The sequence below is a fragment of the Erythrolamprus reginae genome, chromosome 1, assembly GCF_031021105.1.
Source record: "Erythrolamprus reginae isolate rEryReg1 chromosome 1, rEryReg1.hap1, whole genome shotgun sequence".
Classification (NCBI taxonomy): Eukaryota; Metazoa; Chordata; class Lepidosauria; order Squamata; family Dipsadidae; genus Erythrolamprus; species Erythrolamprus reginae.
This window is the reverse complement of record NC_091950.1, coordinates 362,206,488-362,230,942: the sequence shown is the minus strand read 5'-3', so window position 1 is coordinate 362,230,942 and position 24,455 is coordinate 362,206,488. Positions and strand designations below refer to the sequence as shown.

Here is a 24,455-nt window from a genome sequence, read left to right as displayed (position 1 = left end):
TCGGTAGCCAATGCATTCCGTGGAGTGATGACTTAATCTTATATACCACTTTACAGCCCCCTCTAAGTGGTTTACAGAGCCAGCCTATCACCCCCCAACAATCTGGGTCCTCATTTTACCCACCTCGGAAGGCTGGAAGGCTGGGTCAGCCTGGAGCCTGGTGAGATTTGAACTGGTGATCTGCAGCCAGCAGTCAGCAGAAGCAGCTTACAGTACTGCACTCTAGCCATTGCGCCACCAAGGCTCATCATGTTAACTTAAGAGTAAGGAGGGAATGTAAGTGGAAAGATCAGGGAAGGGTGGGTTTCCAATGTTGTGAAAAACTGAAACTTGCTAGTGGCTGATGATGTTTTTATTCTGCTTCTAAAAGCAAAGTTTTCCCCAGAAGTAAACAGTGCAGCTTTTTCATCCCCATGACTGTTAACTCCACCAAATTGATATTGGTGACAGAGAGAAGGCACCTACTTCTACATTTGTTCATCATCTTTAGCCTTAAAGAGTGTCTTAACTCTTTCCAGTAGTCATGGGAATTTTGTCACCTTTAAATGAAAATAGAAAGTGTGTCTAAAACAGTTCTTTAAAGGAATAAAATTGACAGCAGCTTGAGAACACATAACTTGTTTGCCCTTGGTTAACCATAGGAGGGGAGGGGAGGGTTGCATTGCAATCTGATATGTAAGCTAACTCATTGACTGGGTGAGCAGACCATACAAGTCTAAAGTGTGATTGGCTGCTAGTTTGTGGTTGAGATGTGTTAGCCTGCAATTTCTGTCAGAACTGCGTGGACAGCCTGGAAATGAATGAAAGCTGTAACTATACTTCAAAAGTACCTGATTGGGAAGAACTGCTTTTGAAATATCATTACTTCTCCAAATAGCTGACTTTTTTAAAAAGTTTGATTTCAAAAATAATAATTTGTCCATAGGAATAAATATAAATATTGCCATAATCACACCATAGATATAAAGAGATGCATCTTTTTCTTTATTTTTGTTTTGTTAACATGGGCAACAAATTGACTATGAATGGTTCAGAATTTATCTACTGGTGTTCTAAGTCCCAACAAGGAAATCACATTGTATTACTGTTCTATTTACCAGTGCATTTCTAGATCCAGTTCAAAATGCTGGTGATGATCTTAGTTGCAAATGATTTGGGTCAGTGGTATGAATAATTATTGACTGTACGTACCATGAAATCCTTGTCAGCTCTTGGCGGCCACATAGATTTTCTTCATGGCAATTTGCCCTTAACCTAGTCTTTCAGTCTTCCAACTATGCCATAATCACCACTATAACCTTGTTGCTGGTTCTCCTCTTTTCTTTCCACCTTTCCCAGCATTAGAGGCTCTTCTAGAGAGTACAAAGTAGGGTAATTTGTACCTTAAGTGTGAGACCTTTAAGTTGATTTGTTCAACGATTCTTTTATTCGCTTTCTAGGCTATTCACAGCATTGTCAGGAGTTTTCTCCAAAATCAAAGTTCAAAAGCATGTACATTCTTCCTATCTTGCTTCCTCAAAGTCTAACTTTCACTTCCATAGAGGGTCACAGAGAATACCTTGGTTTGCATGAGGCATTCATGGCTACTCTATCAAATACTAGTTTGCCGCATATATCATGACTGCTTAATTAATATACCCGTGATTTAAGAACTTTTTCAGAAGTCCTACTTATTGGACTTGAATAAAATCACTAGGGTTGTTTGGGACTAAATAGAGTACTTTTAGGAACTTCTAACGTTTCAAATCCAAATGTAAAGGTGTTTGAAAGCACTTTTAAAACAAAATTGCATCATCTAACTTTTTTAAAATATTTGAAATATTTTGTCAATATATTTTTGAAATATCTATATTTTTTATAAATAAATATATTTATTTGTATCCCATTTTTATTTTTATTTACAAAAATTCGAGGTAGTGGACATAGTCAACATGCCTTCCTCCTCCTATTTTCCCCACAACAACAACCCAATGAGGTGAGCTGAGAAAGAATGACTAATCCCATATTCTACTAAAACCTCATATCTGATTCTTTGGTACTTCATTGGACAAGACTTTTTTAATCAATATAAAAGAGCACAAAGCAGAGCAACAAAGATGATTAGGGACTGGAGGCTAAAACATATGAAGAATTGTTGCATGAATTGACTGTGGCTAGTCTAATGAAAAGAAGGACTAGGGTGTGGCATGACTGTTCCAATGTTTAAGATGAGGGGGGTTCAACCTATCCTCCAAAACAGCTGAAGAAAAAGAAGCAATGGAATGAAAACAAAGAGAGAATCAACCTAGAACTAAAGAGCAATTTCCGACAAAACAATAAGTTCTTGCCTAAAGAGTTGGAAGTGATCAAGCACTTCAGGTTTTTAAGAAGAGATTGGACAGCCATTTATCTGAAATGGTCTAGGGCAGAATCTTTCTGGGTTGGCAGCCCAAGGTCGGGAGGAGCATGCGCCTGCACAAATGGAGCCGCGAGCATGTGCATGAACAGGGCGGTGAGTGTGTGTGTGTGATGATGATGCAAATGGGGTCATGAACGCCCACTCAATGCTCAGGCAACACTAGCACCTGTGCGATGTCACAACGCCAGTGCAAGTGGGGGCGTGCACTCGCAGCAGCACCAGTGCCTATGTGATGCTTGTAGCATTGCTAGCACTCGTGCAATGCCATGATGCTACTGCGAGTTGGGATGGTTCACATGCGAATGCATTGGACAGCCATTCATTCAGCCAGTGGCCAAGAGGCCACAGCCTGGTAGTGAGCCATGGCCCACAGGTTGGAGATCTCTGGTATAGGGTCTCATGCTTGAGCAGGAGGTTGGACTAGAGCAATGATGGTGAACCTATGGCACGGATGTGCATGTGTGTGCTGGCCGGCTGATTTTTGGCTTGCAAAGAGGCACTGGGAGAGTGTTTTTGGCTTCCAGAAAGCCTATGGGGGTGGATGGGGAGGGCGTTTTACCCTCCTTCGGCTCCAGGGAAGCCTTTGGAGCCTGGGGAGGGTGAATCACAAGGCTACTGGTCCCACCAGAAGTTGGGAAACAGGCTGTTTCTGGCCTCAAGAGGGCCTCTGGAGGGTGGGAGAAGCTGTTTTTGCCCTCTCCAGGCATAGAATTATGGGTGTGGGCACTTGCACATGCGTGATAGCATGCACGCACACTCTTTCGGCACCCGAGGAAAAAAAGGTTCACCATCATTGGGCTAGAGGCTGTCCAAGCTCCTTTCCAATTTTCTTATTCTGTTCTTCTGCTTCAGTGCTGACACAGTTGGCAGTCAGCTGCGGTCATTTTTATATTCCCTGCCAGCTTCCTTCAAAGTCAGAGGGAAGCTGGCAGGAAGTCGGATGTCACTCCCACTCATCTGTGGTGATTCTGTTTCTGTTTAAGTGAGAAAATATCTCTGAAAAAAATGATCCAAGAGCCCATAGGTCAGTGATGGCAAACCTTTTTTCCCTTGGGTGCCGAAAGAGCATGGGGCGCATTAACGTGCATGCACAGATGCCCACACCCATAATTCAATGCCTGGACAGGGCAAAAACAACTTCCTCTGCCCCCTTGGAGGCCTTCTGGAGCCAGAAATGGCCTGTTTCCTAGTAGGCTTGTGTTTTGCCCTCCCCAGGCTCCAAAGGCTTCCCTGGAGCCGGGAAAGGGTAAAAACGCCCTATCCCATCCCCCCGGAGGCGCTCTGGAAGCCAAAAATGCCTACCCAGAGCCTCTGTGCAAGCCAAAAATCAGCTGGCCAGCACACACATGCACGTTGGAGCTGAGCTAGAGCAACAGGTTGCGTGCCAGCAGATATGTATGTATGTATGTATGTATGTATGTATGTATGTATGTATGTATGTATGTATGCGAGTCTGCGGAGAGGGGCGACATACAAATCTAATAAATTATTATTAATTATTATTATTATTGTGGCTCCGTGTGCCACCTGTGGCACCCATGCCGTAGGTTCGCCATCACTGCCATGGGTTGTCTAGTATGGTAGATAAATAAGATCCTAGGCCTTGAGCTCTTCAGTGTTATATTATTCAGAACATTTAGCAGAGTCACAGAAACAAAATTAAGTGCGATAGCTTGATAATACTACAGTCATACAGGCTAAAAAGACAAAGACAGACAGAGAATAAAAGAGTGAGAAAAACAAAGGAGATTAGCCCCATCATTCATTAAAAACAGAATCCAATATACAAATGATATTCATAAAACCACCTAAACCATGGAGTGAAAAATAAGAACAAGACGGAAAAATCAACACAATTTTAAACTATTTTATTCCGTTTATAATTAGCTGCCACGGCTGCCTCTGCTTTTGCTCTAATCTTCCTTGCTGCAGCAACATCCAGTTCTGCTTGCTGAATTATATATACCAGTTAGACTGATGTAACCGTGGATAAATAAATTGAATTCTTCATGCCAAGTATAATTTACAGATCAATACATAATGCATTAAATCCTTTGCCCTCAGAACACTCAGATAAACAAGGGTTTCACTGCTAGTTCCCCCTTGTACCTCTTATCCAGATATGATGATGCCATTTATTGAAAGGTAAGGGTTTTAAAAAAAACATGCCTCAAGTAGAAATCTGTCAAAGCCTGAAGATAAGTGGGCTTTCTATTACAGGTAGTCCTCATTCAATGATCATTTGTTTAACTACTTGAAGTTATGGTGGCACTGAACAAGTGGTATTTACGCCCAATTCCCAAAGTTATGGCCACTGCAGCAGTCCCATGCTTGTGATTCAAAATGGGGGTGCTTGGTAGTTTGCCCTCATTTACAATTGCAGAGGCACTTCAACTCTCCCTACTTGCCTGTTTCCCGTAAATCTCTGCCCTTTGGCTACCCTTCTGCTGGCCCTGCTGCCATGAGCTCCACTGGTCTTACTATTCTGCTGATGTTGTAGCTCCCATTCCTGATGAAGCAAGCCCAGCCTGACCCTTTACGTTGTAGTCCCTCCACTCCTGATCAGGTGGTCAAAATGCAGGTATTTGGCAGCCCACCTGTACTTATGATCCCCCACCCCACCCCCTAATTTGCCCCATGTTTGTCCTTTTGGCTGTCCTGTCCTTCACCATCTCTGCTGCTCCTGCTAATATTTGCTCCACTGGCCTTGCCACTCTAATCTCCAGTGGAACTGTTGCCCTGGGCTTCCAAAACCTTCCAAAATGCCACAAGAAGACTGCCAACAATTTGGCAAGACTACACATCGACTTGGGGAAAAGGCCTGGTGCAGCCAGCAGCTGCCTGGTGAAGGGCTAGCCAGGCATGCCTCAGCAGCAGTGGGAAGTAGAAGACAATAAAAGTCAACTGGGGCTGATAGGGCAGCAGTAGGAACAGAAAACGTGGTGGCCAAAATGGCAGAAATGGGAGGAAAATAGGCGAGTAGGGAGAATTGAAGAGGAGACAATCCCTTTCTTTACTGAGGCTCAAGCCTGGGATGGATTAAGCCAGGAATGACATGATTTGAGGTGGGTTCTTGCCTGATAATGATTTGGGATTCACTTAGCAATACAAGTGGGAAGAGCTGGATTTTAGTCACTAAGAGATGATGTCAATTGGCATTAGATATCTACCCTGTTTCCCCGATAGTAAGACACTCCCGATTGTAAGACGTATCGGGGGTTTCAGGGGGGGTCGGCTAATATAAGCCGTACCCCGAAAGTAAGACATATGTCTTACTTTCGGGGAAACACGGGGTACAGTAGAACCTCGACATACGTCCCCCCCCCGCCGTCGTCCCCCGCCGCCGCCTGCAAGCGCTCTGCCAGGCAGCTCTCCCCGCTCTGCGCCTCCTTTATCTCTGGGTCTGCGGAGGGAGGGAGGGTTCCGACCTTCCGAAGCGGCGCTGGGCGAAAGGGGGCGGGCGGGCAGCGGCAGAAGGTGAGAGGTGCCTCTTCGATATGCTGGAGAGCCGGAGAAGGGGGCGTCCGGACCCCCCCCCCAGCAGAAGCCAAGGACTCCCAGAGTGGGGCGGCAGGCGAGGCGACCACCTCTCCGCTCGCCAACTGCCGCGGGGAAGTGCCGCTCGCCAAGTGCGCCTCTTCGCGCGCTCGATCTGCCGGAGAGCCGGAGAAGGAGGCACCTCTCGCCTTCTGCTGCTGGCCACCCGCCCTCTTTCGCCCAGCGCCGCTTGAAAGGACCCCCCCCTTTCCACCCCTTGTCGCCCGAGACGAGGTCGGGGCGCTTCCTTCCCATTGCCGCTCTCTTCAGATCCTCCTCCCCTCGCTCTGGGTGAGCAGCGCGGCGTGGCGGCGGTGATGGAGGAGGAGGAGAACGAGGGTGGCTGTCGCCCTTGAGGAGGCTGCCCTGGAGCCCTGAGGTTGAACTTGGAAAAGGGCTCACGAGGCTCCTGTCCCGCGGCTGCCCTTCTGGACTCTGGGGAGATGCCGCCTTCGACAATTTTTTTCCAATATAAGACATACCCCGAAAGTAAGACATAGTGGGGCTTTTGGGGATAAAAAGAAAGTAAGACACTGTCTTACTTTCGGGGAAACACGGTATCATATCACAAGACCTAAAATGGTCACCTAGCCTGAAAAACATCATTAAAAAAAGCACAACAAAGAATGTTCTTTCTATGGCAACTCAGGAAGCTCAAACTGCCCAAGGAGCTGCTGATTCAGTTCTACAGAGGAATCATTGAGTCTGTCATCTGCACCTCTATAACTGGTTTGGTTCTGCAACCAACAAGACAGACACAGACTTCAGAGGATAATCAGAACTGCAGAAAAAAACAATTACCTGCTTTCCATTGAGGACCTGTATACTGCACGAGTCAAGAAGAGGGCTGTGAAAACATTTACTGACCCCTTGCATCCTGGACATAAATTGTTTTAACTCCTTTCCTCAAAACAATGCTATAGAGCCCTTCACACCAAGACAACTAGACATAAGAACAGTTTTTCACTGAATGCCATCACTCTGCTAAACAAATAATTCCTCACCACTATCAAACTATTCACTAAGACTGCATTACTATTACTATTAATCTTCTTATCATTCCTATCACCCATCTCTTCCCACTTATAACTGTATGGCTGTAACTTGTTGCTTGTATCCTTACAATTTGTATTAATATTGATTGTTTCCTGATTGCTTATTTGTACCCTATAACAATCATTAAGTGTTGTATCTCATGATTCTTGAAAAATGTATCTTTTCTTTCATGTACACTGAGAGCATATGCAGCAAAGACAAATGCCTTGTATATCCAATCAGACTGGGCCAATAAAGAATTCTGTTCTGTTCCGTCCTATCCTTTCCCTATCCCTATCCCCATCCCTATGGTTTTTCTAAAATGATACTATTGTAATTAATATAAAATTCAGTTCTAAATGTTTTTATAGTTTAACACTGAATGTTGTAGGGCAGGGTGTAATACAAGTTGTCTTTACACCTAAAAATGGTAAAAAGATATTAAATGAATAAAGGCACTTGATTAATAAAAATACTACTACTTGCTTATTCTGATCTTTAATATAAATGATCACAGTACAAATTGTGAAAGTTATCCGTTTTGCTTTTAGGTATGTAGATGAATACAGAAAAACAGAATATTATGCTGCTGTAAAAATTCAGAGTTGGTTTCGAGGGTGCAAAGTTCGGGCATACATTAGGTAATTGAAGCTGTACCTATAAATATCATAAATATGTTTGTCTGAAAACTAATATGCATGTCTACTTACAGTAGAAATCAAATCCCTTTTTACATGAAATGGGGTGTTTAGGTTTAATGTTCATTTCTTCCGAAGTGTACAAAATGATTGCAATCCCCACCCACCCCAAATGAAATTGGTTAACAGGAAAGAAGTACTGAAACATACCCATAAGGGGAGCTAATGCAAGAAAAAGTACATTTCTTATATAATCAGCAACCATTTTGTTGATTATATAACAAATTAATATTGAAAAGATCATATGTTTGAAACAGCATTAAGAGTTATGTTCAACATGCTATATTGAATGTAACAATCAAGTTAATATTTCTCTAGATACACTATTAAGAATACAAATTGTTCTAAAATTGATAAAATTGCTACTGAGATGTCATATTCAGAAACTTTAAAGCTGTATATATACAGTATATGTATATGTATGTATGTATGTATGTATGTATGTATGTATATATAAATATATACATATTTGTTTTCGTAGATTATATATATATATATATATAAATTACATATAAATTATATATGTAGAACAATCTAGATATATAAATTATATATATATATATATATATATATATATATATATATATATATATATATAAAATTTGCAGTATTATATCCTTACTAAAGTATTTTTTTTGTTTTAGGTATGTGAACAAGATGATGGTATTTATTCAGAAATGGTGGCGGGGTTATCAAGGGCGGAAAAATTTCAGAAAAATGTTGGAGGTAAAATTAAGTTTCTAAAACTATATTTTAAGTTTTCTATAATTTTCATCAGCACAAAATAGGTGCAGTTATTTTATTGGAACAAATATTTAATACATTACATATTTTCAGATTTATGCATTTTTGGTCATGCCTAAGTGTTCGGATATCTGAAAAATAAAGCAAATAGGCTCAGATTAAAAACAGAACTCTTATATTTTTCCTCTTTGGAATTTGTGCATTGCAAAACAGGATCTTATTAGTCCCTTGGGACTTGCAGTTAACTCATTGTTAGGAAAGTGCTGCACTATAAAAAGAAAAGCAAATTCTTGCTCTATAAGGAGGACCAGGGCCAGGACATTATAAGAGAGAATTTCATTTGAATGAGATGGCAAAAACCAGCAATCTTTGCAGCATCTCTTTCTCTCTCTGTCTCTCTCCTTCTCCCCCTTTCTCTCTTGGTGTCACTTAATGACCATCTCTCTGGAAACATAACCGCATTGTCACTAATCAAGAACCATCTGTATTTGATTGGAAGTTTACCAGTGAATTCTTTGGATGTAGATTAGAGTCAGAATTTGGAAAAAAAAATCAGTAAGACAAAGATAAACAACTTATTTGGATGCCTTCATTCAACAGTAATGCTTGATTTTAGGATGTTTTTATTTATTAATCTAGCTTCCATACTTGATTAATGCAGCAATGGGCATCCATACAGCTTCCTTCTTTTACCCATTAAAATGGAGCATTAGAAGTTTTGGAAAAGTATAAAAGCTGCTTTAGACCTGCTACCATGTCCCACATTCCAGCATTTTTAATTAATTAATAAATGATGATGATGATGATGATGATGATGATGATGATGATGATGATAATTTATTAGATTTGAGATCTAGAGCTTTACAGTTGTAATCTGGAGATAATATATAAGCCTACTTACTAGTTACAAAAAGATATTGATAAAAACTAGTTACAAACTAGTTACAAAAAGATATTGATAAAAACTTCTAGGAATTTAGGCTTCCACAATAATATGTGTTTTAACTTGTTTCTTCTGATCCATAGCATTCCATTCCCAGTTCAGTCTATTTGAAACATATTAGCAAAGCAGAGTTAGATAAAGATTGAGTTATGGAAAGAAGAGAAAAATATTCCCATCCATTGGCTCCTATCTCTTCTAGTGATCTGGATAGGAGGTGGATTTTACCACCAAATTGAGGGATTTCCTGGCTTAAGTGTATCATTCCCCCCCCTAAAAGAATTATCTCTTCTCTGGGATTTTTTCCCCTTTTCCTCTTTTGGGTATATTATTGAAAAAGCAATATGATATTAAGGTAAGCATTTTTAAAAGTGGCTTAATTAAACAAAAGCAATAATGCCTCAACTAATGTAATGAAGAAAGTGAATCTAAAATGAAGTAGCGTCATTGTGTTCATTTGTAAATAACATATTGCAGCCAACTGCTTCTTAATTGCCCAGACAGTTGATAAATAATCCAGTCCTGCTGCTCTCCACAGACAATTTGCTTTGGATCAGACTAGGCAATTCCAATAACACTAATTACAGTGAAAGTCTTTTACAGTGATTTTTTTTTTGCCAGGAGGGAAGATGGAGAGTACAGGGAACTGCATATCAAGGAGAGGTTCTTTCTCTCTGATTTGTAGTTAAAACACACTCCCAAGCCCCCAGAGTCTACATGTTATGCTAAATAAAGGACGTTCTTCTATCTTGAAAGTACTTATTTTACTTTTTTTATGATACTGTTGTGAATTATGTTCATTTTGCATTGGTAATTAGAGGGTGGAACAGATGTGAAAGCTTAGTGTAAAGTGATGTATCCATTAAAATAACCTATCTTGCCAAGTGAGTGTTTGCTGTAACAGGAGATTCTTTCACCGAGAGCAGAATTCATCTTTATTGGAAGGGGACCAGGAAATGGGTTTTTTTATACATATTGGGATTCACTGTAACATGTTATCATTGTATTTATGATTTTATGATGTTAGAATGAATATTAAATGAAACAAAACTCCCAAGGATTACACAGGAGGCAACTAAGTACATAATGTTTAGTACAGATGGTTGGAAGGCACAATTTTGCTCCATCACTGCATCCATATCCTTGAACGATTTCGACTGAAGACAGCATTTCTTTGAATTTTTCATTAAACCAGGCATCTTGAAATATGAATTCCTTTTATGTTTCTGTGAGTTTTGGTTAAAAGAACCCTGGTGAATAAATCATATAATACTATATGTCACCAGCACTTGTGAATATTTCTGCTTTGTTATTCTACTCTCAGTAGAGCACCATTGATTATCAAACTCAGCGGAGAGCATTTTATGATCATATATCTCCATTAGCTGCTGGTTTGACTACCATAGATTTTTCTGGTTAAGCCTGCATTATGTATTAGCAAGCCCATCTCTTCGATTCTAAGTTTGATTTTATTCCAGCCAAACCTAAAACTCTTATTATGTATTATGTATAACAATTCTTACCTTTTATATGTAAAAATAGAAGTATAGTATTTGTGTTACTGAAATGTATGCCATTTTTTCTCTCTCTACCCCTTGTTTCACAGACAGCATATTTTATTATGAAGATGAATTTCTACAATGAAATGGCTGTCAGGGTAAATATTTCTTCACTTGTTAAACAAATGAAAAGTCAATTGTGCTCTGAATTTGCTTTTAATAAAATAAGCAACCCAGAATAATATAAACTTGATTGATATGCTGATAGTATAGTGAGGAAATGGTACATAGCTACAAATTTCAAGTTATACTAAGTAATCCCAAGTTGCGTTTTTGAAAATCTTGCTTAGATTTAAAAGTACATATTCAGTGTCTTTTATAAATATTGTGGCATTTCATCTTAGGAGAATAAAACATTTTTTAAATGTTTGCATGCATTTGCATTTAAATCCCACACTTCATCTATGATATTCAAGATTTCATAAATAGGTTTTTATTGGACTCATCCGGGCACTGAATAAATATCTGCTTAATTTTAGAAATTACATTTTATGATGTGACAAAAAAAGACCAAATTTACATTAATGGCCTAAACTTTATGCTGAAGAAATACTGTAACTAGGATGTTTTCCCACATTTTTCTAACCTGATTAAGAACTGCAATTGTTACTGTGTAATCTGGTATGGTTCCCATTGATGCAAGACTTTCCAATAGACTGACATAAATATAACATATTCAAATTTTAGAAATGGTTCTAAATTAGGTAGAAAAGCACCTGGTTAAATATAATTATAGCCCTGTATCATCACATGTTCTTTAACATTATACCTTAATTATATTTGACCTAGTATTTCAAACTCTCATATTTGGAGCCAGAAAATAATAAAGAAAACAATAACTATAATATATAATTTTCTCTGAATCAGAATTAGTTTTATAATAGTAGATTGTGATATAGTACTCTTATTTTCATTTGGAAGATTTAAGGGTTGTGAAGAAAAGTAATCCCCATTTTTTTAAAAAAAAAATCTGTATGAGCAGATGGCTTCTGATATATCAAGGTTTTGCCATTTGTTTAGCATTTAAAATAAACATTATTTATAAGACCACTTACATTTTGATGTTACTTAATGAGGAATATGCATCATTGATTTGACTAGCTTAAGAGGTCATTCAGAACTTGCCCGTTAACAAGCTGTAATCTGCTGAGCACACAGTGACTTTGTTTAAAATTATCTGTTTGGTACTGATCAATGACAATAATTGTTTGGTACCAATCACCACAGAAACTTGTTAATTACTTTGAAGGGCATATATTTTGTAAGGGAGGATAAATACTCACCTTGGAATTACAAGAGATAAAAGTTCTATGAAATGTGTATGTCAGTGGGTTGGGTTATACCATCTTATATCATTTCCGAGGATAGTTCTGGCAATTTCTTAACTATCCAGGCTCAATTTTTAATAGGTTTTTTTTTTTAGCTTAGTGTATAATAAAATTTAGGCAAAGTCAGAAATGTCATTGTTATTCCCAGGAATTTTAACATATTTATTTATTACAACTTTTGAATATAGAATTAATTTAATTGGAAGTTCCACAGTATTTAAACAATTTTGGGGCACTCATTATCCGGTGCCTATTAAATAGCATAGTTTTAACTTGAAAAGTTTGAAGGAACAAAGATACAAGTGATGTCTTTTAGTTAAGTATGTTGATATGCCTCCACCTTCTAAAAAGCTGCTAGCCTGAAGGTGGTAGATAAGTAAGTTTTATATGGTGTAAAGGCAAATCCTGATTCATAACATATTTGGTATGATCTCTTATCAGTATTTTCATTCTACTAAGGGAGAAATGAGATTTAAAAAAAAAAAAAACTGAGGAAGGACTACAGGAACAGATTTCCACTTCCCACAATCTGTTCAAAAGATTCTAATTACATTATGATATTATAAAAAGCGATGGATGGTGAAGCAGATACTTTAATTAGCCTTCTCATTTGTTTGGATGAAAAGTCTTATGATTCTTAACAAGTGGAGTTGAATAAATGGGTTTCTATGTGATACACCAATATTGTTATAATATGATACTTTAAAATATAAAATACAAAGAAGTCAATTGTCCATTTGTTCTCTACATATAATAAGTTATCTTTCTCAACTTTTATTTTACTTATTTAGTGTAATATTAATGATTTATCTTATCAAGTAGCCAAGTAACCAATGTATATACATATTTATGTCAATATACTAATTTTAGGGAGTTTTATATCCATATTAATGAATAGGCAAATATGTACACATGCTAGCATAGAAGCTGTTGTGTTCCTTGCAGAGCAGAATAAATATTTCTTATAATGTTTGGCAGTTATTTCTCTATTGTAATAGAAACCAACATTCAATGAAGCAAATATAGCTACTCTTTTTTCTCCCTAGATTCAAAGAAGATGGCGAGGCTTTTATGTCCGAAAATATATCCATAATTATTATGCACTAAAGAAGTACTTGGAAGTTGTTGCATTGAATAATGAGATGGTCAGGTAAAAATGAAAGTACTGAATGATAAAATAGATATTTAAAAATGGCAATTTAAAAATAGATTTAAATAATTCATAGTGCTAATTAGATTATTAGCCATGGAAAGAATTGCCTTCTTTATCCCAGTGCAAAACCTGGTTTATTTTATCCTCTATGCAAATATGTGTATTTTCAAATTATTATTGCATTTATACCAGCATGCAGGTAAGTATAAAACGATTGAACCTGTTTGAATTGGAGCATAACCGAGTCTGCGGAGAGGGGCGGCATACAAATCTAAATAAATAAATAAAATAAATAAATAACTGAAATGCATAAAACAGAGAATTTCACTCCATAGACCTGAGCCAGTGAATCTGCAGAATAATGCAGTGCTATTGAAAGTTTGCTATTGCAGCCTATTTATGACCTGTAATTCTGAGCAAAGGATGAAACAAGTCCTATGAAGCTAGGATAATTCTGTGTTGCATCAGTATTGTCTTTCAGTAGGTAGAGCTGCCGGGTTTAGAGAAGGAATACATATTGTCATCTGCCCTACTGAGAAAATCTACCTTGACTAGGACAGCCCAAGTTAGTCTAACCCCTATTCCTCCATGGTGAATTTAGCTATCGATTTAAAATCAATTTTTCAAATCCCATCCTTTTTATTTCTCTGGTTTTATTTTGCTTCTTTAAGGCTGTCGGACTAAATTTCAAGAGCATCTGCCAGAAATCTCTGAAACTTAACCTTCTGGAGATAGTTTTTGTTCGGATGAAGTATTATGCTGTGTTTTTATAGACTGATATACTGTGCATTTTGTTATTGTAGTGATAATGGCATTTTGTCTGGTTTAACATTCACTGTTAATACAAATAGTAAACATGTAGTTAGAAATTTAATGCCATTTAGAAACATATAATTGATGTTATAGTCATGAGATCAGAAAGTTAGATGTCTGGAAAGACGATTCAGTCATATTTATGTAACATATATATAGAATAATGTTTTCATAGGGACACTGTGCCTCTCACAAAGATAAATTGGTTTGATTAATTTAAAGGCTGAGTATGCATTTTCTAGAGGTGTACACTTGTAACCTATCGCCTCATATGCAAAAACTGCCCCGGGTTATGAATAAGAAAATGATTTCATGAAATTAAAAACTAGTCTCCTAGATAGAGATAGGCAGCATTCAGAAAACATTATGACACTCATAAAAGAATTGGGGTTTTTTTTTAAGTACACTTAGATTCTCTTTTACTGTTTCAAATAAACATTGGTTTTTAAATATTCTTTAATGTTTTGATGGATGCAATCAATTAAAAAATATTATGAATTCTAGAAATAGGTTAAGTTCATGAGAACCTGTTAGCCACAAGCTTTTTGCTATGGCTTATGGCATTAAATTTCATTTGAAATCTGGTTACACGGGAGACTATTGAATCAAGTTAGTAATTAGGAGACAAACATGAAATTCCTAGTTGTATTGGACACATAACATGGCTGTAGGAGTGTTGAGAATTTTTAGAGGAACAAATAATTTGAAAAGGTGCTTATGCTTTGCTTCCTTAATTTAATTTAATTTAATTTATTATATTTATAGGCCTCCCACTGCTGCTGGACTCCGGGCAGTGTAAGGCAAATGAAACAATATAAAACAATTTAAACATCCCTATAATAACATTCATCACTTCTAGGTCGGAGCTAGATGTTCTTGCTCAGCGACCCCTGGCCTGCCAGCAGAGCCAGGTTTTTAAGGCTTTCTGGAAGGGCAGGAGGGAGGGAGCGGTATGGATCTCTGGGGGAAGATGGTTCCAGAGAGCCGGAGCTACCACAGAGAAGGCCCTCCCACGCGGTTCCACCAGTTGGCATTGTTTGGCCAATGGGACCTGGAGAAGGCCAATCCTGTGAGCTCTAATCGGCCGCTGAGCCCTTGTCACTTATTCCCTTAAAATCCTTTTCAAGCTGTTCAAACTGAAATCAAGCTGTCTGAGCTGCTGAATTCACACAGTTGTAAGAAGAATAACTGGTGCACTATGTTTATAAGAGAAAATCACTGGGCAGTATGAATTGCAATAAATATAAAAATAAAAATTGCAGGAAAAATGAAAAAAGGAAGTAAAAAGGAAAATAGAACAAAAAGTAACTTCCCCCTTTATCACAAGTACATTTTAATTAAATTAACACTATGTCTTAAGATAGAACAAATACACTCTCCTTCCCATTACTGATCCCTTTACTATTAACAAAATTCTAAGGCCTTGTCATTCATTCCTACTCTGCAAAAATCTTTTAAGGCCATCAGAAATAATGACATAACTAAGTGAAACCATGATCGAATAAACTGATTTGTATTCTTTACATGCACTTTTAACAATCTTAACTTTTATCCCGTTGATTTCTTTGATCTTCTCTTATTTCTTCTCAGCAAATCATTGACCTCTTTAACAGATCTGTTTTGTAAAAAAGAAATTATCCAAATCATTGTCTTGAATTAATACTTTTCAAATATCAAAATATCAATCATTTGTATTTGTATATCCATCTTTTTGCATATAATTCTATCATCTGAATACTATTCACTATCTTCCCTCCTGGCTTCTCCGGAAAGGCAACAGCTAAAATTTGCCTGGCAGATTGATTCAGCCCCACTTAGGACTGAGTCCTTCTGAGCCAAGCAATTCTTCCACTCTCAAAGATGGGTGTGCATAATTGCACCAGTGTGCCTCCCTTCCCCTGTCCTAATGTTTCTCTTTTACTAGTATGTATATAAACATTGTTATATCTTTGTATACTAACAATTTGTATTTGACAAAATAAATTGAATGAATGAATGAGTGAATGAGTGAATGAATGAAAATGTCCTTCTGTGCATGAAGTCTCGAGAAATTCCTGAGCTGCACTGGCTAAATGAAATGTAGATCCAAAAGGCCAAGCCCCATTCAACCCACAAAGGGAATGTGTTTTGTTCTGCACTTGGAGCAAAAGAGCTACCTGCCCCACTTTAGCTGGCAGTTCTTTTCTCCGTTCAGCTAACAACTGCAAGGGGGAGAGTTGGGATTGTGGTCATGGAGTGGAGTGGTTATGTGGGTGTTTTACTTAATGACCACAACTTTCAAGTAAAATTCCAGAGTCAAGTGTGGTTGTTAAGGAAGGACTGCCTGTAGAAACTAAATCTAGTCAGAAGATTAGTGACTATTCTTTTTTGACCAGACACAATGTTAAAATATAACCCAGTCCAGGCACTTGGTACTGGCTCTAAGGAATGGAAAAAGGAGAAGAAAGAAAAAATAGGTATTGATACTACCTTACTCATCAAGGCTAGATGCTATAGAAATACAGATTGGACTCAAGACATTCTGCTAAGCCATGGTATATTTTAATTAGCTTTTATTAAATTCAACATGTAATTGGTTCATGGAATATTGTAAGCTCAAACTAAACCAAACATATTGTACCTTAGCGAAATCTTTGAACTCAGTTAAAATGTTGGAAAAAATAATAGATATGCTAAAAATGTCATTACTTTAAGATTTTTTTTTAAATGATGTGGAGAAAAGACTGGAATAGAAAAGCATTTTATTGAAAGCATCTTTCAGTAAAAATAATTGTTTAACTCTTGTGCATTTATTAATTTGGAAGCATAAAGGACACATTTTTAAGTTTCACTTGAAAGTTTTATAGTCAAAAGTACTTATTAGGAGCAAGTGGGAGGGTTTTTGTGCAACCAGAAGTGGTTTTTACCAATTTCATTTTATTCAACTAACAGTGGTATATTTTCTAAGTATGAAAAATAAACTTGGATAACAAACTATCCTTGAAGGTCTAATGTGGGGCATTTAGTCTCTTAAGGGAATGGCAAAACTATTTCCCATTTTTAACATTTTTATACATATCTTTCAGGGACAATTTCAGGTTCTGTTCAAAACTATTTCCTCAAGATTGAGCAACCGTACCATTAATGAAACCATTCTAGAGAATAGTAAAGAAATAGTTTGGAGGCTAATGTTTTTGCATTAGTTTATGGAACTCATGATTCGTACGCTAAAATTTCAGGGACTATTTACACCAGGATTTCAATAGATTTTATACTCTCCCTCTTTATCTAAAGTGGAATCAACTCTACAGTAAGGAGAAAAGAAGGAAAAGGTGCATTTTTATTAAGCTCTAACATATCATTGGCTGTCAGGCTGGCCTTGTTATGCTGTCCATCCTCATTTAACTATCCCACAAGATCTCTTAATGAAGTTAAGCCCCAAGTTCACTCCAATAATTCTGTGGCAAGAGTTTGTGCAATGTAACAATTCATCACTTGTCAGGAAAGCACTTTTAGTTTATACATTTAATAAGGGCATCCTCTAGCTTGGTTAATTAGAAGTGAACAGTTTGCATATTTACTAAATGTGGAGTGTCATTGCCACCACGGCCTATTGCCTACATGAATTATTTCTCTATCTGCAATAAACAGCTGGGTAATTATTATTGCCATAATCAGATAAATTCCCTCTGTAAGGCTTTTCTTACATGGCAATTCTTTGAACTCATCCAAAGCTGAGCAAAATTTATGAACTCTAGCAGCTAGACTGGTTTGTTATACTTTGGTGTCCCTATTTCAAGGACACATGTAGCATCATAAATATTGTATCAATTAAGAGTATAAATGTGATTACCTACATATTATATATTAATATATTTGGTTTATCAAAGTAGAAGGTTTTGTTGTAAGATTACATTATAGCGATATATTTATTATAAAATTGCAGACAGGGACAGGTTTAATCTAGGGTCTAGAGTAAGAGAGCCAAAGACTTAATTTGAAAAGACAAATGATGGATGGAAGAAATATTTCTACATTAATATTGATAACTGTATAATTGTAGTGTTTTTATAAGCTTTTCCTGAATTTTTGCAACAGCAGTTTTAACAGATGATTAAAACTATTTTATACATTGCTTTCTAACTGCTGTATTAAAAGAATTAGAAGGAGTTTGACTGTTAAGAATAATTAAACAATAAATAATTATTTGTTTATTACAAATAATTTTGTATTTATAGGTATCTATTTGTATTTTTGTAGTTATAAATAAATACAAATAAAAATAAATTCATTTTATCACTAGAAACAGTATACTGAATCAATTAATTAATAAAGTATCAAGTACTATCAATTTTACTTTCTGTTCCTTCCCAATCATTGATGAAACATGCATTCATCTGCTGCTCATAACTCATGAGGAATCCTGCACAACTTCACCATTGTGACTTAACTCCAGCAGCAGGTATTGCTTGGTTTTGCCACGGTAAAACTGAGCTGGAATTCCACATGACAGGCATTCTCTCTCAGTCTGTACTGCAGCACAATTCTGATGTTCCAACACTGAAAATTTTAAAGAACAGATTGGACAACCATTTGTGTAAAATGATATAGGGCAGCGGTGGCAAACCTATGGCATGGGTGCCATAGGTGGCACGTGGAGCCATATCTGCTGGCACACAAGCTGTTGCCCTAGCTTAGCTTCAATGTGCATGTGTGTGCCAGCCAGCTGATTTTTGGCTTGCACAGAGGCTCTGGGAGAAGGGGAAGGGTGTTTTTACCTTCCCCCCTGCTCCAGGGAAGTCTTTGGAGCCTGGGGAGGGCAAAACAAGAGCCTATTGGACCCACCAAAAGTTGGGAAACAGGCTGTTCCCAGTCTCCATAGGGCCTTCTCGGGGGAAGCTTTTTTCACCCTCCCCAGGCATTGAATTAGGGATGTGGGCATTCACGCATGCGCGATAGTGTGTGCCCACACTATTTCGGCACCTGAGGAACAAAAGGTTTGCCATCACTGATACAGGTTTTTTTTACCAGCAGTGGGGTTGGACTAGAAGACCTCCAAAGTCCCTTCCAACTCTGTTATTCTGTTCTGTTCTGTTCTATTCTATGCCTTGAGGGTACAGTTACTGTCCTTTTCCCTAAGACAGTAGGCTTTTGTTATCAGCCTGCTATCAAAAAGGAGAGCATTCCTCCAAAGCCAGTTAAATTAATTTATCTCATCCCTCCAAAAAAAGGGTTGAATTTCTTTCTTTCTTCCAAAACACATGGAATGTGTTTCTCTCTTCCCTGTAAAATAGTTTAATTAATATCTGTTAAGTTCTGGGAAACACAACTCCATGATTGTTGCTAAAACCATATAATTAAAGTGTAAATATGTTCTGAAGACCTTTTCTGTCTTTATTTTTTTTCCTCCTTTCATTACAATATCCAATAAAAAAATAAAAGGAGAAAGGGAGCGTGTAAAGGAAAGGGAAGGAAAGGAAAGGAAAGGAAAGAAAAGACAGTTACCAAATATTGCTTGCAGTTATCAGCGACAACTCAGTTTATATTGTAATCTATTAGTATATTTATGTGCAGCTAATTTGGTATGTCAGACTAAAAACCAAGAGATGCTGGTTATTAGTCCTGCTTTGGTCAGAAAGCCACCGATTGACTTTTGGACAGTTAGGAAAAAAAGTTCTCCCAAGCCATTTCTAAAAATGCTGCCCAAGAAAGTACAGAGAGCAGTTGCCATGAATCCGCAACCACTTGAGGACAAAACTTACAAGTATGCTATTATACTTTCTAGTTTCCATACTTTAAGAAATACATACATATTTTAACATGTCAATACTGCATGTATATGTAATTTACTCTTGTATTGTGGCATACAAATTTATGCTTGGTTTGGGAAAACCTGCACAAAACAGTTTTCCCTTCCTCATGCAGCATATCAGAAGTTTGAGGGAATGTTGCAGGGAGGTGATAAATGTGAGTAGGAGTGGAAGCAGTGGTTTGCACAATAATTTGGCAGATTTGTGTGTGTGTGTGCAAGTATTTAAATGAAATACACATAATATTGAAGAAAATGTATCATCTTAATGATACATTTCTTTTTATATATTAATTCTATCTAACTCCCAGGTGATTTAATGCATTGATATATTAATAAAAAGAGGATATAAGTTTAATAAACACCCATTCTCATAGAAGTTAAGTATGTGGGCTTAAAATTATTTGCAAAACTGTCAATATAAATAAGATTAAATATGTAGTGCTGATATTGCTTTTTAAGACCATTTTTAAAAAAAATTGGGGATTAATTTGGATTTCAGGTCTTCAGGAGCCTTTAGAGTAGGAACAATCAACACATTAATTTATCATTTTAGAATCTGATGGTACTACAAATTTGGAGAATTCCTGCTTTACTGCATCTTGGTTCATATACCCCCTTTACCCATAGCAGATTTTTGCCCCAATATAAGGATAGTTTAAGATCAAGCCCATACGAGAGATACATGCATAGGCAGACAGAGAGACTGTTTTTAATTCACCTTTATGCCTAGCTGCTATTTAGTAAATAATGGCCAACCATGCAATTTAATCCCATCCAGTCTAGCTCTGTAATAGATCAGATTAATCTGCTATAGATTTTCCTAAGTAATTGTCAGGATAATTGAACTGTCACAATCCACTATTTTTTGAGATGGATAGGAAATGTGTGTTTTATATAGAGTGTAAATACCCAGAAATTATTTTGTTTGCAGAACAAAAGCTAAGCAGAAAAATAATATTTATTCAGGTAGAAAAGTAAATTGAAAGAAAACAAAGCTTCAAGAGTTTAGGGAATATTTCGCTAGGAGCACTTCAGGTGATTGTGTTCTTGATGTCAGAAGTGAATGGGGACAGATTCATCTTCAATGAAATTGAATTTCCTAAATTCATAGATAAACTTCTGATTTACATATGATGGCCAGTAATTTAGATGGTTTTAAAAAGGATATTAGATGATTTATTTATTTAGGCTTTAATAGCCTCCGTATTATATAACAACCACAACAAATGGTCTTTAGAGAAAACAGTAAAAACAGAAGTCTCCAAACCATCAATATAAAAAAAATATGAGAACATAATACAAATTTATGGTATACCAGGGCAACACTCTCCCATAGATCCTCACATTGTCCTATTGGGTTCCATGCTACCTTGACACTTATAGGAAAAGCCACAACTGTTCAAGGCTTCAGAAGGACAAGGACGGTGGGGGACAGTGGTTTGGACTGGTTCTTAGAACCGGTAGTGCTCCCTTGCCATTTAGGGCTATAAGGTAATAACAAGCACCTTGAATCGCACTTGGAAAAATTGCTGTCCAGGAACAGCACACAGTGGCAAACATGGATTTGAGCAGGACCTTGAATTGTGTGGAATGGAAAACCCTTCTGAAATGTTTTGAATATAAGTAGCTTGGGCTGTTGGTCTGAGCTCCAAGCTTGCAAGTTTGATTGCAAATGTTTTATCACCATTCAAGGAGACATCATCAGTGCACTTTGAATTGTGCTTGTCTGTCAGAGCACTGGTCTTTAAATACATTGCTCAAAAAATAAAGGGAACACTTAAAAAACAGAATATAACTCCTAGTAAATCAAACTTCTGCAAAATCAAACTGTCCACTTAGGAAGCAACACCGATTTGACAGTCAATTTCACATGCCTTTGTGGAAATGGAGTAGTTGTGCAAATGAAATATTCAATGAGAATACAGTATTGCATTCATTCAGATCTAAGATGTGTTATTTGATGTTCTCTTTATTTTTTTGAGCAGTATATCTTTTTTTATGTGATGCAAATTAGTGTGGATGTTGTTTGTTTGGCTACTTTTGAGTCATGACTTCGGACTCTTTGATTGGTTGGCTCTTGTTACTGAAGCATGGTCAGAAAAAAGCCTTTCTAATCAGAAGGCTACCACTAGAACCCATCTAATAGCATTGCAAATGATGTTCCAGTTGGTGATTTTTTTTATTTTTATTTTTTTTTAATTGTCAATCAGGTATAGGATAATAGTTTATACACTGCTCAAAAAATAAATAAAGGGAACATTCAAATAACTCATCCTAAATCTGAATGAATGAAATATTCTCATTGAATACTTTGTTCTGTACAAATTTGAATGTGCTGACAACATTGTCAGTCAGTGTTGCTTCCTCAGTGGACAGTTTGATTACACAGAAGTTTGATTTACTTGGAGTTATATTGTGTTGTTTAAGTGTTCCCTTTATTTTTTTGAGCAGTATATAAACAACATAGAAAGTAATGATAAAAGAAAACAATAGTTGTTCTGCCTGACCGGCCTCAAGCAATGATTAATGGTCCAGGAAAGAAGGTCAGACACACACATGCATAGTTAGTCAGCAAACTTGTATTAAGCAGTAAAGAAAAAGTCTAAAGCAAACGGTCCTTACTTTCAGGAGTAACACACAGGTTCAGTTGAAAATTCAGCCAGCTACAAAGTTCAGTGAAAAGCAAACAAATACAAAAGTCACGTAGCATAAATGTTCCAAAAGGTCTCTGAATTTTCACGGCACAAAAGCAGCAGCTTGTCCCAGAGTTTTCAACTCCCACAACGCTGAGTTGAAATCCAAGAGCAGAAACTTCAAAGCAGGAACAACGATGCCACACAAACCACCCAGATAAACAGCCACAGTTTGCCTTGGCCCCATTCCCTTTTTATGCTGTTAGCCCTCATTAAGGGAACCACACCCAGCCCAGGTGTGCTTATCATGCCTTATCATGCTTCTTAAAGCGATCCCTTCTTTGTAAGGCCCTTCGGCTGCGTAAATTAATGTATTGTCCTGCAGACGAACTGAGAGAGGACAAACTGTCCGACGAACTGCCAGCCCCCTCCCCTGAGCTGTCTGCTAATTCTTCCTGGCTCTCTGCCACATCTTCCTGACTGTCTGCTACATCTTCCTGGCTGTCAGCCAGGCTTTCACAGTCACTGTGTGCCGCGTCTCCCCCATCTGTGGGGGCAACAGCTGGCCCAGGCCCAAACACAACAATAGTTAGACAGGGACGGTAGGCACAGTGGTGCGCTTATGCAACGCCCCTTACAGACCTCTTAGAAAAGGAGAGAAATCAACTGTAGAGAATCTAAGGTTGAAGATTTTGGGGTTTTGGGAAGAAACAACAGAGTCAGGTAGTGAATTCCAGGCGTTGATCACTCTATTGCTGAAGTCATATTTTCTGCACTCTAATTTGGAGCGGTTTAAATTTAGTTTGAATCTATAACATGCTTGTGTGTTGTTGCAGTTGAAGGTGAAGTAGTCATTAACAGGAAGGACATTTTGGTATATGATTTTGTGAACTATGGTTAGATCACTTTGGAGGTGACATAGTTGTAAATGGTCTAATTTCAGTATTTCAAGTCTGATGGAGTAAGGTACTTTGTTGCGGGAGGAGGAGTAAAGGACTCTTCTTGTGAAATATTTCTGGACACTCTCAATTGTATTAATGTGTGATATGCAATGCGGGTTCCATACAGGTGAGCTGTACAGCTAATGTACATCCTAGAAATGTTTCTGCTAAAACAGAAGGGGTGCCAGATGTTGGGATCCCTAAATTACAAACAAGAACACTCTTGCCTTTCTTCTAAGGATTTGGTGTGTGACCGAAAATGTTACGCAAGGTGCTGCTTGGATTCTGTTGTTACAGCAACTGTAACGGATGACATCTTTTCCTGGCATTGTCTTTTAAAACCTCTGAACTCTTGCTTTAGCTCCCTTTGGTCTATGTTCATTACAATAGAAATGCTAAGTTCTGGGTCAAGATTAGAACACCTGCAAAGGGACATACTGTGGGGTGACACTAAAGGAATGAATACTCAAAAATGTGCTGTTTTGTTCCTGTTGCAATTCTGTGGAATAGTTTTCCCCATCCCCAAAAGAAAGATAATCTCTTCCTTGTTGGAATTTAGGGGAAAAAATAAAATGATTTTCTTCCATTACATTTATATATCTTAATTCTTAAATCTGGCTATTAATATATCCATAATCTGTCGTTTATTTTACACTTTTATTGCAATTTTCAATTTTAGGGCTTCGTGTCCTTTAAATTATTCCAAGGCTCCCAGGATGTTTTTATTTGAACAGCATGGAAATTATATAAAATAGCTATTGTCTTGAATCCTTATAGAAAAAGAGAATCCCTCACATTTCTGTATTATCTATTGTAGCATCATGTCCATTCTGTAACTAAATCTATATACTACTTTGTTTCTCAACCAGGTGTTTATTTCCTTTC

At 37.4% G+C, this 24,455-nt stretch overlaps 1 protein-coding gene across 3 annotated transcripts in view; it reads left to right on the top strand.

Moving 5' to 3' along the window:
• The window catches only part of SPATA17 (spermatogenesis associated 17), a 108,489-nt gene that overhangs the window by 819 nt on the left and 83,215 nt on the right, over positions 1-24,455 (top strand). For 2 of the 3 annotated variants that reach the window (XM_070734403.1, XM_070734405.1), the window contains exons 2-5: positions 7,522-7,611; positions 8,313-8,394; positions 10,959-11,009; positions 13,286-13,389. In XM_070734403.1, coding sequence (XP_070590504.1) covers positions 7,522-7,611; positions 8,313-8,394; positions 10,959-11,009; positions 13,286-13,389 — 327 coding nt within the window. The remainder of the gene's footprint in view (positions 1-7,521; positions 7,612-8,312; positions 8,395-10,958; positions 11,010-13,285; positions 13,390-24,455) is intronic. The other variant, XM_070734404.1, reaches the window with a different exon arrangement.